The 14567-nt window shown below is 41.3% G+C and overlaps 1 protein-coding gene and 1 long non-coding RNA gene across 7 annotated transcripts in view; one reads left to right on the plus strand and one right to left on the minus strand.

Annotated features, from left to right (window-relative positions):
• The window catches only part of LOC124268455 (GTPase IMAP family member 4-like), a 21199-nt gene continuing 6632 nt past the window's right edge, over positions 1 to 14567 (minus strand). The window contains exons 2-7 of one of the 6 annotated variants that reach the window (XM_046703422.1): positions 14081 to 14184; positions 13438 to 13635; positions 6010 to 6058; positions 5540 to 5692; positions 3492 to 4265; positions 1 to 705 (exon numbers count right to left, since the gene is read on the minus strand). In XM_046703422.1, the coding sequence (XP_046559378.1) occupies positions 323 to 705; positions 3492 to 4265; positions 5540 to 5692; positions 6010 to 6058; positions 13438 to 13443 (1365 nt within the window). In that variant the 5' untranslated portion in view covers positions 13444 to 13635; positions 14081 to 14184 and the 3' untranslated portion in view covers positions 1 to 322. Of the gene's footprint in view, positions 706 to 2786; positions 4266 to 5539; positions 5693 to 6009; positions 6059 to 6697; positions 6816 to 9698; positions 9869 to 13437; positions 13636 to 14080; positions 14185 to 14567 lie in introns of those variants that run through there. The other 5 variants (XM_046703423.1, XM_046703421.1, XM_046703425.1 and 2 more) reach the window with 5 other exon arrangements.
• LOC124268464 overlaps positions 13437 to 14567 on the plus strand; it is a 22346-nt gene continuing 21215 nt past the window's right edge. Inside the window, exon 1 of the long non-coding RNA XR_006896282.1 lies at positions 13437 to 13510. This is a non-coding gene — a long non-coding RNA (uncharacterized LOC124268464). The remainder of the gene's footprint in view (positions 13511 to 14567) is intronic.

Genomic DNA, 14567 nt, shown 5'->3' on the forward strand with positions numbered 1-14567 from the left:
CAAGAGTAATAAGTTTATTTTGCACAAGCCATAATTTAGGGTTACATTGATATTCTATTCCTGACCCTATTTAGAGTATATATCACTGCGCTACTTTCCCTACTTTTACAGTGTATACCATCGGGTAAAATCTATGTACTCATACATCTAAATTACATACATAGATATATTTGTATGGCGTTAAAGACAATTGCACCACACTTGGATACTACTGTCTCAATATTTCAAAATAGTGCATGATGGTTGCTTCAACATGACCATGTATTTCAAGTGTTTAGGTTCAGTCAATTCGCTTTCAAACAAGTTTGCCTGATACGAGGTACTATTTTTTGAATAATCCTTTGATAAACTTCCCAGCAACCGGTATAATAGCCGGAAGGACACTCCCAATGAGCGAAGGCAGCATCGATCCCAGCATTCCCATCACACCCGGTTTCTCCTCATTGACTTCTTTTCGCGCCTCCTCTCGAAAGTCTGGCTTTTCGGCCTCAAGTTTTTTCTCTGCTTCTCGCTCCTTTCTCTTTATTTCCAGCTCCAACTCTCTGTGTGATTTTTCCTTTTCTTTCTTCATTTCTTTCATTGCTATTTGCAGATCTTCCTTTTCCTTTGAAAGAGCAGCCATCTCATTTTCGGTTTTCTTCTTTGCATCTTCAACTTTCTCTCTCTCTAGTGTTTTTATTCTCTCTTCCAATTGCTTCCGCAAATCTTCGTGAGGGAGTTTGGTGTAACGACATATTGGACAATGTTTCAGCTTCATCACGGCACGGAAGAAAGTGAAACAGACATCGGAAGTGTTCCAATTTGGTGAAACCCACTTTGCATCAGAATCACCACATGTTTCTATGGTAAATGTACTAGTAACTGCTCTAACCTACCGGTGGTTTCAATTAGAAACCAAATATGACGAATCACAGAAACACTGTTAGAGCCTCTTGCGTGACAGTACTGATTCCTAAGGACGGAACACTGACATAAAAGTGAGATACTTTACATGAAAATCAACAGCAGGGCAACTGCCGGCTTGTTATAGCATGTACCATCAGTCACTGATCAGTTTAACACCGAGAACACAGTTGGTTTCTCTCCATTACACCAACACAAATGTACAGTTTAACTTTCTGGTGTAATCCACAATAATGAGTTAAGCGGCAATACGCGAGTTCAAAATTTTGAGTGAATTATGGAGAAAGATGTACTTTTGTCTCAACAAGAATTTCTGGAGTAAAATCGGCTGTGTCAGTGAGAGGTGCTTACTGTGATTTCATAAATGTGTTCCTTCCTTAAACAAAAACCCATTGGCAACCCGGTATTAGTCAAATTGTCTCCCATAGATGAACCGGGATCCAATGAACATGGCTCCAATCTCAAATTTACTTTGATTATAACACGTTCCTTGACAATGTAATACCTCTGTTGATGTATTTCACCAAGGTAGCAAATGTCTAAAACTGGAACTACATCTCTCCAGAACTGCTCCCTTCTCTGAGCTCACACGTCATAAAACAACTGTAATACAGTCCAAAGTAGATACTCACAAATTATACTACTTATCAATGAACGAATACTGATTTATGTTTGTTAACCGAACCTTGACAAGTAAATGTTATGTCCTAAGTGAATGAGTATGATTTTACCCCGTCTTTCAGCAGTTATTAGTCTAGCAATATGGAACAGCGCTAGGGAGACCAACATTGCTCTCCGGACGATGTACCCATGTGGGGAATGGAACCCGAGTCATCAGTGTGACGACGGAACGCTGTAACCGCCAGGATACCCTACCACTCCAGGCAAGATCATCCACGATAATCACCAGGGTGTACTCTCACTATACCCTGGATGCATCCACGGTCTTGGCCCGATAATTATATTACCGCCTTTTGCTGGCTCCGCATTCTCACAGTAGCCAATCAGCGAAGCCGCCGTTACAACCTAGCTTGCCAGTGTCAACAAAGACAACGGCCGCAGTCGCGAAGGTTTGTTCGCAGTGCCACTCAGATTTTAGGGGGAAATAATACAGACAAATCGACAGGTCTGAAACTTAACAAAAATATATGAAAGAACTTCTTCTACCTCTTTCAGAGTACCTGTGCATCAATTGTGTTGCCAAGTTTAAACGGTTAGATAATTTAAGAAGCGAAAGTGAGTTGTGATTGGTTCGCTCAACTTCCCAACGTAGACACCTGGTTGGATAAAAAGCCAGCAAAGGGAGGTAATAAAATAATCGGGCCAAGCCGTGGATGCATCCGGGGTATAGTGGAGAGTGATCGTAACGTATTCCCTGGAGATTATCGAAGATGGGTCAAGAGTTGAAACACGGTTTGCTTGCATAGTATGTTGCGCAGACCAACCTAACTATAACAGTGTCATAATGAAGGGTTCCTTATCATTACATACAGCATCAAATCTCCTTACAGCTACAGTTCGATATCTTATACACAGATGGTGTCTTGCAAGGTAACTGTGAAGGCACAAATGGTCCAAATACATCGTAAACAATTGTGACAAGTGTTTCTCGCAACATCCTAGAGGAAAATACGTCTTCCAAAACAAGCTATAGGGACATTGTGCGTATTATTCCTTTGTGTGGTCCATGCTTTAATTCTCCGCATGGCAAGGCAATACAAACCAACCAAACCAAACCAACCAAACAACCAGGCAAACGAACACATGAGTGATAAACAACGAGGAGAGTTCTATGGATATACAATTCTTTAATATAATATATATCCATCGAATTCTCCTCGTTGGTCATCACACCAACGTCTAAATGCCACTCAAAGAAGTTACAAGAGTAATAAGTTTATTTTGCACAAGCCATAATTTAGGGTTACATTGATATTCTATTCCTGACCCTATTTAGAGTATATATCACTGCGCTACTTTCCCTACTTTTACAGTGTATACCATCGGGTAAAATCTATGTACTCATACATCTAAATTACATACATAGATATATTTGTATGGCGTTAAAGACAATTGCACCACACTTGGATACTACTGTCTCAATATTTCAAAATAGTGCATGATGGTTGCTTCAACATGACCATGTATTTCAAGTGTTTAGGTTCAGTCAATTCGCTTTCAAACAAGTTTGCCTGATACGAGGTACTATTTTTTGAATAATCCTTTGATAAACTTCCCAGCAACCGGTATAATAGCCGGAAGGACACTCCCAATGAGCGAAGGCAGCATCGATCCCAGCATTCCCATCACACCCGGTTTCTCCTCATTGACTTCTTTTCGCGCCTCCTCTCGAAAGTCTGGCTTTTCGGCCTCAAGTTTTTTCTCTGCTTCTCGCTCCTTTCTCTTTATTTCCAGCTCCAACTCTCTGTGTGATTTTTCCTTTTCTTTCTTCATTTCTTTCATTGCTATTTGCAGATCTTCCTTTTCCTTTGAAAGAGCAGCCATCTCATTTTCGGTTTTCTTCTTTGCATCTTCAACTTTCTCTCTCTCTAGTGTTTTTATTCTCTCTTCCAATTGCTTCCGCAAATCTTCGTCGTCATCGTGCTTCATCTGAAGTTTAAGTTCGAACTCTCGCCTGATTGCATTTCTCTCTTCTTGGATCTTCTGATCATGTTTCTGTCTCAACTGTTTCTCCCTCATCTTCATGTTCTTCTCTGCCTCAACATACATTTCACTTGTGTAACACTTGCCTCCATTGTCAAGGAATACCCGATCAACCAGTGTAATGAAGTCTTTGACATCCTGTTCCTTCTCTGCATTACTGCCTCTGTTGTTGAAGGCGATGCATCTGTTGTTGCAAAACACGAGTAGATCTTGCAGTTCCTTTGGAACTTTCCTTAAATACTCCTGGAGTGTTTTATTGTCATTTTGTAGATCGTCCTTTCTTGTGAAGAGAACAATGAGATAGTTCAACATGTCATCTCCGAAGACCTGTCTGAAATGAGCAACCGTGTCCTGTTCCTCTTGGGTAAAACGGTCAATCCTGACAACGAGGACGAAGGCATGAGGACCTGGAGCTGTCATGCCGACACATTTCACCACCTCTTTGGTGATTTCAGCATTTGTCATACCTGTGTCGAACAAGCCAGGACTGTCGATTATTTGAACATCCCGATTAAATCTGAAAGCTTTCCCTCTCTGACACATTTTGGTAACAGATGATCCACATGCGCTTGATTCAAATATTTTTTTGCCTAGAATATTATTACCGGTAGCACTCTTCCCTGACCCTGTTCTTCCAAGAAACACTATTCTCCTTTCATTGTCTGGGCAGAGATCCGCGGACCAACCGTATGACCCCCCTGTAATGCAAAACAAACCTGTGATCAATGTAGTTCGAAAAGCTATACTGACGTACATTCACAGCATAGAGCCATGTTCTCAATGTGATTGAGAATACTGACTGCCTTGAACCTATTTATTATTCTCTTCCCACAGAGGTTACTTGTCTTATTTTCCTACGAACCTGTTCTAATACGGCTATGTTTCCCGGTTCTCGTTAAATCCCCCATCGGCCAAAAATCGCAACACGAATTACCTCCCTTCTTGCTATCCAATGAGAACACGTGATACATCGACTTATATCCAACGTGACTAATACAAGCAAATGCAGGGCCACAAATATCCATGGGGACATGTGTTGATGTGACACTCAAGACATTTAATGGCTAGCTTGTCCGTTGTCAACGAGGGCGATGGGGACGCCATTGATCCGCCATTACATCACTGAGTTCTGTCTGGAAGAAACGTTTGCGCATCGCGCAGAGGAAGAGGTTTCCCTAAGCATACGGAAATTACCAAGGCCTCACCTTTGAAACAACGTCGCTGATTGCACAACTAAATCTGATTGCAACCAATCACGAATCCTAAACACTCGCACCATGACAGGGCCGTATTAGTACAGAGGTTCGTAGGAAGATATATGACAAGTGACCTCTGTGGGAAGAGAATGCCTATTTATATGGTTGGTGTAGAGGACTTAATAGCTGAAAATCATTTGCAAGAACACCTGGTGTTCGCGATGTAAGCAAAACCTGTTCTGTTCAATGATAATTTCCAAATCGATTCAATACTACAAGATTGAATTCTGACATCAGAGATTTAAACCAACGGTATATAGTTGTTGTTGGTTGTTGTTTAACGCTGCACTGGATCCGCCAGTGTAGGGTGGAGTAAGTGGTAGTGGGTAGTGGGTACTGGTTTGGGGTAGAGGAACTGGTATTGGTTGTTGGTTGTTGGTAGTCGGTACTGTTTATAGTGAGTGAGTGAGTAAGTAGGTAAGTAAGTAAGTGAGCAGTTGAGGTTTTATGCCGCATTTCGCAATATTCCAACAATGTATCGGTGGGAGACACCAGAAATGAACGTCGTGAACACATTGTATCCAAGTGGGGAATCCAACCCGAAACGTTGGCGTGCCCAGCGATCGCTTTAATATAACCACTGTGCTATCCCATATGCACTGGATATATCCGTGTTGGTTATAAAACATTACTAAGGTATCTATATATAATGGCAATTTGCTATTACAGCACACTGTTAGAAATAACTGAAGTACCAACTGATAAATGGCCATTACCTCTTTGCTGGTGTGTGTGAGGAGGACCTAACGGTTCTGGGTTGGCTACACGCGGCAGTCCAGGTTCCCCTCGTGGCTTAGGCGTGTCACATGCATCGCAGTAGTGCCGGTCGCCGCTGTTGATGAGTGTGCAGGTGCTGCAAGTCCATTCATCTGCATCGTGAAACAAACCAGTACTTGTTATGCTTATTATAGGAATTAATATTAATAAGAAACTAGTATAACTATAAACACCATCATGAGTATTTCATCAGTGTACAAACATACATACACTGACATGTAAGACTCACATCTGGGCGGGTTGTTTTAAATTGGACTTTCTAGATAACAAAACTACGTTTATCTTTACATTACATTATAGATATATGATGTTCAAAATGTTCGTTCACTTAATTCTTTTCCAAAATAATAATGATCATCGATATTTCTCATTTTGTTACAAATAAACATGCTAGAAATATTTCATTTACCCATATCCATGACGGTATTCAAGCAGGAAAAATGAACCAGTTCTTCAATCTGTCAAGTAAAACAGAATGAGTAAAACAAGTATTGGATCTGAACAGTTCCTTATAGTTGGTCGAACACTGTTTGAAACAATATCAAAGATACACACCTAAGAAAGCAGATGCGTTTAATTTTAATGAAATCATCGTCACTTGGTAAATGTGGTCCGTGGGGTAGCCCAGTGGTTAAAGCGTTCGCTTGGCACGCTGAAGGCCCGGATTCGATTCCTTACATAGGAACAATGTGTGAAGCCCATTTCTGGTGTCCCCCGCTGTTTTATTGCTGAAATATTGACAAAACACGCGTAAAACTACACTCACTCACTCACTCACACTTGATAAATGATAAGATGTAAGTGTGTTATATTACCCAACTCAAACTTGTGTTTAAAAACTTGCAGGGACAAACAGACAACATCGCCGGGACTGTTCGCAGTCCAAGGGAGGTAACACCGTAAGGTATATGTACATACAACGTAGCTACCGCGCGCTCGTCTGGATCGCTAACCATTCTGAATGACATGCACATGAAACATGTGATTGTCACGCCGACGACCCACATGGGTACAAATTGAGAAGCCCATTTCTGGTGTCCCCAGCTCTGATATTGCTGGAATATTGCTAAAAGCGGCGTAAAACTAAACTCACTCACCCCTATTATAATCCTGTCAGTCACACTATCCGAGCAGCTGTCACCACTACCTGTACTACTCCAACATGTATAGGACAGAGAAGTCAAACCTAACTGCAGCTAACTATGATTGTTGTCTCTGCAAAACATGTATTGCACATTTGTATGTACACGCAACATTAACCATCCGTCTACATGTATTGGCTGTAGATACGCATTGGATGTATGGCCGCGTCTTTGAAAGTATGCTGCTTGGATTATACTCGCGACCTAGTTTCGCTATTTTCGTTAATGACTCAGTCCCTAACGTAAGGATTTTACATGGGTGTTTTTCAGTTGCCTGCTTTCGATATTGACTTGAGATTTATAATTCCAGACCATTTCTCGACATGGCCGTGAACGGTGATGTGTGGATAGCAGTGTCTACAAACTGATCGACGTGACCTGCACTGATCCTTGAGAGGTCACGGTGACATGTGCTCTGTTTTGTATACTGTTTGTACGTTTGCAAGTTATTGTGGTATTTGGTAGTGGGTAATGGTTTTAGGGTGAAAGAAGTGATATTGGTAGTTGGTAGTGCAAGGGGGGATCCTGGAATTTTCAAAGGGGTGGGGGTGGGGTGGGGTGTCAAAACTTTAACTTCAATGTGGTCTTTAGTCATTTTAAAAAAGGGGGGGGGGTGGTGTGTGTGTGTGGTCGGACCCCCCCAGGCACCCCCCCCGCCTGGATCCGCCAGTGTAGGGTGGAGTAAGTGGTAGTGGGTAGTGGGTACTGTTTATGGGGTAGAGGAAGTGATATAGGTAGTGGGTAGTGGGTACTGTTTATGGGGTAGAGGAAGTGATATAGGTAGTTGGTAGTGGGTACTGTTTATGGTTTAGAGGAAGTGATGCTGGTAGATGGTAGTGGGTACTGTTTATGGGGTAGAGGAAGTTATATTAGTAGTTGGTACTGGGTACTCTTTATTGGGTAGAGGAAGTGATAGTAGTAGATGGTAATGAGTATTGTTTATGGGGTAGAGGAAGTGATATTAGTAGATGGTACTGGGTACTCTTTATTGGGTAGAGGAAGTGATATTGGCAGAAGGTAGTGGGCACTGTTTATGGGGTAGAGGAAGTAATATAGGTAGATGGCAGTAGGTACTGTTTATGGGGTAGAGGAAGTGATATAGGTAGTTGGTAGTGGGTACTGTTTATGGTTTAGAGGAAGTGATGCTGGTAGATGGTAGTGGGTACTGTTTATGGGGTAGAGGAAGTGATATTAGTAGTTGGTACTGGGTACTCTTTATTGGGTAGAGGAAGTGATAGTAGTAGATGGTAATGAGTATTGTTTATGGGGTAGAGGAAGTGATATTAGTAGATGGTACTGGGTACTCTTTATGGGGTAGAGGAAGTGATATCAGTAGATGGTAGTGGGTATTGTTTATGGGGTAGAGGAAGTGATATTAGTACATGGTAGTGGGTACTGTTTATGGGGTAGAGGAAGTGATATTAGAAGATGGTAGTGGGTACTGTTTATGGGGTAGAGGAAGTGATATTGGTAGATGGTACTGGGTATTGTTTATGGGGTAGAGGAAGTGATATTAGTAGATGGTAGTGGGTACTGTTTATGGGGTAGAGGAAGTGATATAGGTAGAAGGTAGTGGGTACTGTTTATGGGGTAGAGGAAGTGATGTTAGTAGATGGTACTGGGTACTGTTGATGGGGTAGAGGAAGTGATATCAGTAGATGGTAATGGGTACTGTTTATGGGGTAAAGGAAGTGATATAGGTAGATGTTACTGGGTACTGTTTATGGGGTAGAGAAGTGATATTGGTAGATGTTAGTGGGTACTGTTTATGGGGTAGAGGAAGTGATATTGGTAGATGGTAGTGGGTATTGTTTATGGGGTAGAGAAACTGATATTGGTAGTTGGTAGTGGGTACCGTTTAGGGGGTAGAGGAAGTGATTTTGGTAGTTGGTAGTGGGTACTGTTTATGGGGTAGAGGAAGTGATATAGGTAGAAGGTAGTGGGTACTTTTTATGGGGTAAAGGAAGTGATATTGGTAGTTGGTAGTGGGTACTGTTTATGGGGTAGTGGAAGTGATATTGGCAGAAGGTAGTGGGCACTGTTTATGGGGTAGTGGAAGTGATATTGGCAGAAGGTAGTGGGTACTGTTTATGGGGTAGTGGAAGTGATATTGGCAGAAGGTAGTGGGCACTGTTTATGGGGTAGAGGAAGTAATATAGGTAGATGGCAGTAGGTACTGTTTGTGGGGTAGAGGAAGTGATATTGGTAGTTGGTAGTGGGTACTGTTTATGGGGTAGAGGAAGTGATATTGGTGGATGGCAGTGGGTACTGCTTTAGGGTGGAAAATGTGGACGTGTAGTTGGTAATGGGCCCGGCTTTGAGGATGTTAGAAATGGCATCGGTAGTTGGTAGTAGCTACTGGGTTTTTTTGGTACAAAGTAATATCGGGGGTTGGTAATGTGTTTTTTTTGTAGATGACGTGATTTTGGTAGTGGGTACTGTTTTTAGGGTGGAGAATGTGGAATATGTAGTTGGTAGTTGGTACTGTTTTTGGGTCGGTGAAAGTGATATTATGAGTTGGTGCTGTTTTTAGGGTGGTGGAACTAATATTGGTAGTTGGGAGTGGGTACTGTTTTTAGGATAGAGAATGTGGAATTTACGGCGTTTAACAACAAAACAAACAACCAATGATATATAAAGATTATCAGCAAGCCTCCCCATGGATCACAAAAGCCATTACTACAAATAATAGCAGCGACAAAAGCAGAATACTGATGAAGATCGTTACTGATATCAAATCAAAGAGTATCTGAAGAGTTAAGAGTCGACTCAAATTTACAAATAGAATAGGGAATATACTTTTTTCCGTGAGGGTAGTTTTTCACGTAATGAGTACTCGAATGTTGAACAAATTGAAAGCAGCGTCACCACAAATTCTAAAGATATTCATCACTGATTCCATCAACAAATCAGATCTATTCATAATTCTCATGGTTCCGATGTAAACGTTACCTACCTACATGGGACGAGATAGGATGCCGATCAAGGAATGAACCTATATCCGCGAGTCAGGAAGAATTTATACACCATTGGATATGATGTTGCATTCATGGGTTTTCCTGTCTCCGAATAAGTGAAACTAGCCTGGGTTTGTTTTCGAAAACGACCTTGCCTCAGATAACGAAAGAGGTTTCTGACGTTGTTCTATTTATAGGCCGAAAAAACCCACCCTGTCTGTTTACTGGCATGCTGCGCCCACATGCTTGATGGGGAATGTTGTGCCTGCGATGCAAACATACTGTGAAACATTATATTATTTTTCACAATATTATGATTAAACATCAGAAATGGCGTGTTGTTTCATCCAGATGCACATGTTTCTCTTTCCACGCGCAGATCGGGTTCAGCGGACAACTTATGTCTTTGTGTTTTGTCAAGTACGAGAGATCTGTATATAATGTACCAACTGTCAACACCATGACTCAGTGATAGATTGTGTAACCACGTCATGAATCACTAACTGTCAGACATGTGATTATGCTTGTAAATATGGAGTTTGACGGGCGTTGTTGTGATAAGATATGATCATATTTGAGCCGCTTAGGGTTACTGTATATGACCGTAGATAAAGCAGTGTCGAAAATGAGCATCAACATGGTTTTTTTCGGTACATAAGCCGAACTACCAACCTTGGTTCATCTTCGCGTCGTGATAAGGTGCACGGTATACAAACAATATCGCCAGAACGGGAGACAGAGTGGGACTTACTAGAATACATTTACAAGCATCTATATATCTGCTAAGGCTTTCACTCGTGTACTACCGAATGGCGAGTGAATGTTGTATGGTAGCACATAGTCTTGGGCAAAGCGCACGTCACAAATTGAAGCCAGTTTTGTGTTTCCCTATCTCCAAGGACGTAGGAAAATAGCATATGTGTATACTGTTCCCTTGTGGCACTAGGCCGATTTAGATAATTACACAACAACTACGCAATATAGACTACGCACATATACACAATATAGACAAAACAATTTGAATTATCGTTAGAAGAAGAAAATGAAAGTAAAAAGATAAACTGATGTAAGTTACCACGAACATGGTTTAAGTGTGTGCCAGTTACAAGGCGCCTGTGTCTCGACGACCTTAGTAGTTACACAGCACACATAGACACAACAGCTTTGATTTGTGTAATGTTTTGACATAACTAAAAATACATATATTCCTCAGGAACTGGCCAATTTCCCGAGGAATGTACGGTTTGATTCTGACGGCCTATAGACCCTTTTGTTCGAGTCGGATCACATGCCACAAGTACGATTAGATAATAGAAAGTGACTGAACTGGGTTAAACAGACTCTGGACCATAATAGTCATGTGTAAGGGGCGTCGGACGTTCAGCAGACAGAGATAACTAGAGTAGGCAGACAGTTACACCGACCGTCAGAGAGATTCATCCGCACACACACACACACACACACACATAAAGAGAGAAAGAGAGAGAGACAGAGAGAGAGAGACAGACAGACAGACAGACAGACAGACAGACAGACAGACAGACAGACAGACAGACAGACAGACAGACAGACAGACAGACATACATACATACATACATACATACATACATACATACATACATACATACATACATACATACATACATACATACATACATACATACATACATACACATACCACACACTAGTCATGTCGCTGTAGTGTAGCAATCTTGAGAGCGACATTAAACCCACTTTTCCCCCATTTCCCCTAATAATTAAACCGACCGCATCCGTTGTGTAGTGGTTAGAGTGTCCGCCCGGTGAGCTGAAGGTCGTGGGTTCGATCCCCGACCGCGTCATACCAAAAGACGTTAAAATATGGTACTTGTTGGTCCCTTCCTGGCGCTCGGCATTAATGGGTACAACAAGGACTGGTCGGCTCGGAGTCAGTATAATGTGTCTGAGTTGGGTATTCATGCTTTACTGCGGCATGGTATCTCAGTGGGCTAGCACTATAAAACTAGCTTCTTAAGTCTGGGCTAGTACAAGCAGCCGCACATACACATACACACGCATGCACGTCGTCATATGAGCGAAATATTCTCAAGCACGACAATAAACCCAATTTCACCTCACCTCACCTAGTAATTTAACCACTGTCGTGTAATATCTTTTGTAGTAGTCGTGGACTTGGGGGAAGCTTGTATTGTAGTTTGTTGCTATCGCTCCACTGTCAGCAACATTCACTTCTGGAGTTAGTGAGTGAGTTTAGTTTTGCGCCGCACTCAGCAATATTCCAGCTATATGGCGGCGGTCTGTAAATAATCGAGTCTGGACTGACAATCTGGAGATCAAATGCAACAGCATTGTAAGTTTGTATGTACGTACGTACGTACGTACGTACGTACGTACGTATGTTATGTATGTATGTATGTATGTATGTATGTATGTATGTATGTGTGTGTGTGTGTGTGTGTGTGTGTGTGTGCGCATGCGCGTGCGTGTGTGTGTATGCATGCATGTGTGTATGTATGGATGTGTGTAGGTGTGCATGTATGTCGGAAGGGCGAGTGTGTGTCTCTCCTAAACACCTCAAGCATTACACATGACCCTTGTGTTTCACCTAGTTTGCTCACCCCAAAGACGTCAATGCATCTAATCATACATTACGTCTATAACACGTCGTAAATAAACGTTTCATTTCTCGAGAATGTTCTTAGTTCCTGAGGAAAATGTATATTTTTAGTTATGACATGTCAAAGTGTCTTGACATTTTTTCAGGTCGTCGCTGCACAGATCTCTTGTTACTAACACTACACAAAGAAAAATATACATGGTAGTTATAAAGTCGCTTTGATCCACTAAAATTAAGATACATTAATTCAATTAACTTTCACATGGGTTGCCACAGCGGCATGTTGGATCCTCGTTTAAACATTTTCTAAATACATCTTGTTTAATTAACTTTCACGATGCCTTAAGTTTCTTACACTATGTTTTCAGAAAATACGACAGTAACTGTAGTTTTATCAATTCTTAGACTGATTTGTTTCTTAACAAAGTTGCAATATAACCCATTATGAATTAGCAATGTATACAGCCTAAGAGATTATGGTATAAACGAGGATTCAGGAATCTTTATAATATATGCTATGAGCAATTCTGAGGTTGTATGATCTTTGACCCAACACAGCAATGTGTGTGTGTGCGTGTGTGCGTGTGTGCGTGTGCGCGCGTAAGTATGTACGTACATACGTCTGTCTGATTGTTTAATAACCAGTATGGACAATACAGTGGCTCAGACCATAATCATAATCGCATATCGGTAACTTGCAAAGCCGAATCTGAAGACGCACTTAGTAAATTTGGCCAGTCCGCAGGTTTTTCACGCCTCAAAATATATTTCCCCAAAACAAACGCACGTCAAATCTGTTGCTCAAGTTACACCTGCCTGTGTTACAGTATTATCTTAGCGGGGTCGAAGATTCTGTGATAAAGCCTCGCACAAAATAACCGCAGACACTGAGTTTTGCTTAACTCTACTTTTAACACTGTCCGTTACATCACCACGGACCGGGCAGCTTGTGTCCACGGTTCGGCTTGCCATGATTCTTTGATCAGGGGTTCGACTCCTTGAATTATCCTGATTATTGTCATAGTTTATCTACACCACACTAACGCCACTTCTTCACCAAAGTGGCAAACACATCGATTCATTCCCCACGTAACATAATGAATGTCAGTAAATGTACTTACCACCATGTTCTACGTGCCTCGGTGTAGGGATATCCGTGTTTGAACCCGCTTGCCGATCACGCATTTGTAGCTTGTCTTGTTGAGTTTGGTCATCTTGAACAGCTTGAAATGAATCGTCCAGTATCCTCTGGTTTTCACACATCTGACAAACTTGGATGGACTCGGCGTTAATAAACGTGCACCTTGAGCATGACCATCCTAGAAATACATGTGTCACGTACCATTATATTTATATGTTTGAAGCATTTATACCTCGGCATATACCGAACACTCACTGCATCAACGCTAATCAAGGTTCCTATAACTACACTGAATAAACTTCGACTTCGAGAACTAGACAAGAGTTGGGTATGAAATATCTTCCATTTAATCATAGAATACGCGGTGTGAATGTTCATAAGTTTTTTGAAGCAGGTCAATCTGTGCTTTCTTGAACCAACGCATATGGTGTACATTAACACAACAAAACAGACCATCAACGGGGATATGTTTACGCCGCTGCAAAGGGTAAAGGGACATTTATTTAAACGTCACTGAATTCAAGTATTTTACATGTAAGGTAAAATATTATCATGTCATGTGACTCAGAAAACAGCTATACAAACGTATAAAATCGAAACAATACGAGAAATAAAATACGTACCTATTTGAGCATTTTCCAGACATGTCCCTGATATTGCTGTATCTTGTGGTAACTGTCTCGAGTTCGAGCCCATAGTGCATATCAGTGACTTCGACGGGTTCACTCTGAACAAACAGCACACCTTTGTGAGCTACAGGTTGGGGGATATTCAAATAGGTGAGTGAGTGAGTGAGTGAGTTAATATTTAACGTCACATCGGCAATATTTCAGCCATATCGTGACGAGAACATTTGATATTGAAATGAAATATATGTATGTTGTAAAAACCTGCCGACGAAGGACAGTAAAACAACTAGAATATCACAGATATGTATGTAAAACTAGTAATTAAATCTAAAACGTTATAACTATAGGGGAAAACAATACAGTATAAAAATGGACTATAAATCGCCAATAACTGAAGGTAGATCACCAGACCAGGGACCATGGGGACTTACATTACTTTTGCTACCTGCATGGACCCTAGTTGGATTTACACCATCTCTTC

The sequence above is a fragment of the Haliotis rubra genome, unplaced genomic scaffold, assembly GCF_003918875.1.
Source record: "Haliotis rubra isolate DU_JTF1 unplaced genomic scaffold, ASM391887v1 Scf1381, whole genome shotgun sequence".
NCBI classification, from domain to species: Eukaryota; Metazoa; Mollusca; class Gastropoda; order Lepetellida; family Haliotidae; genus Haliotis; species Haliotis rubra.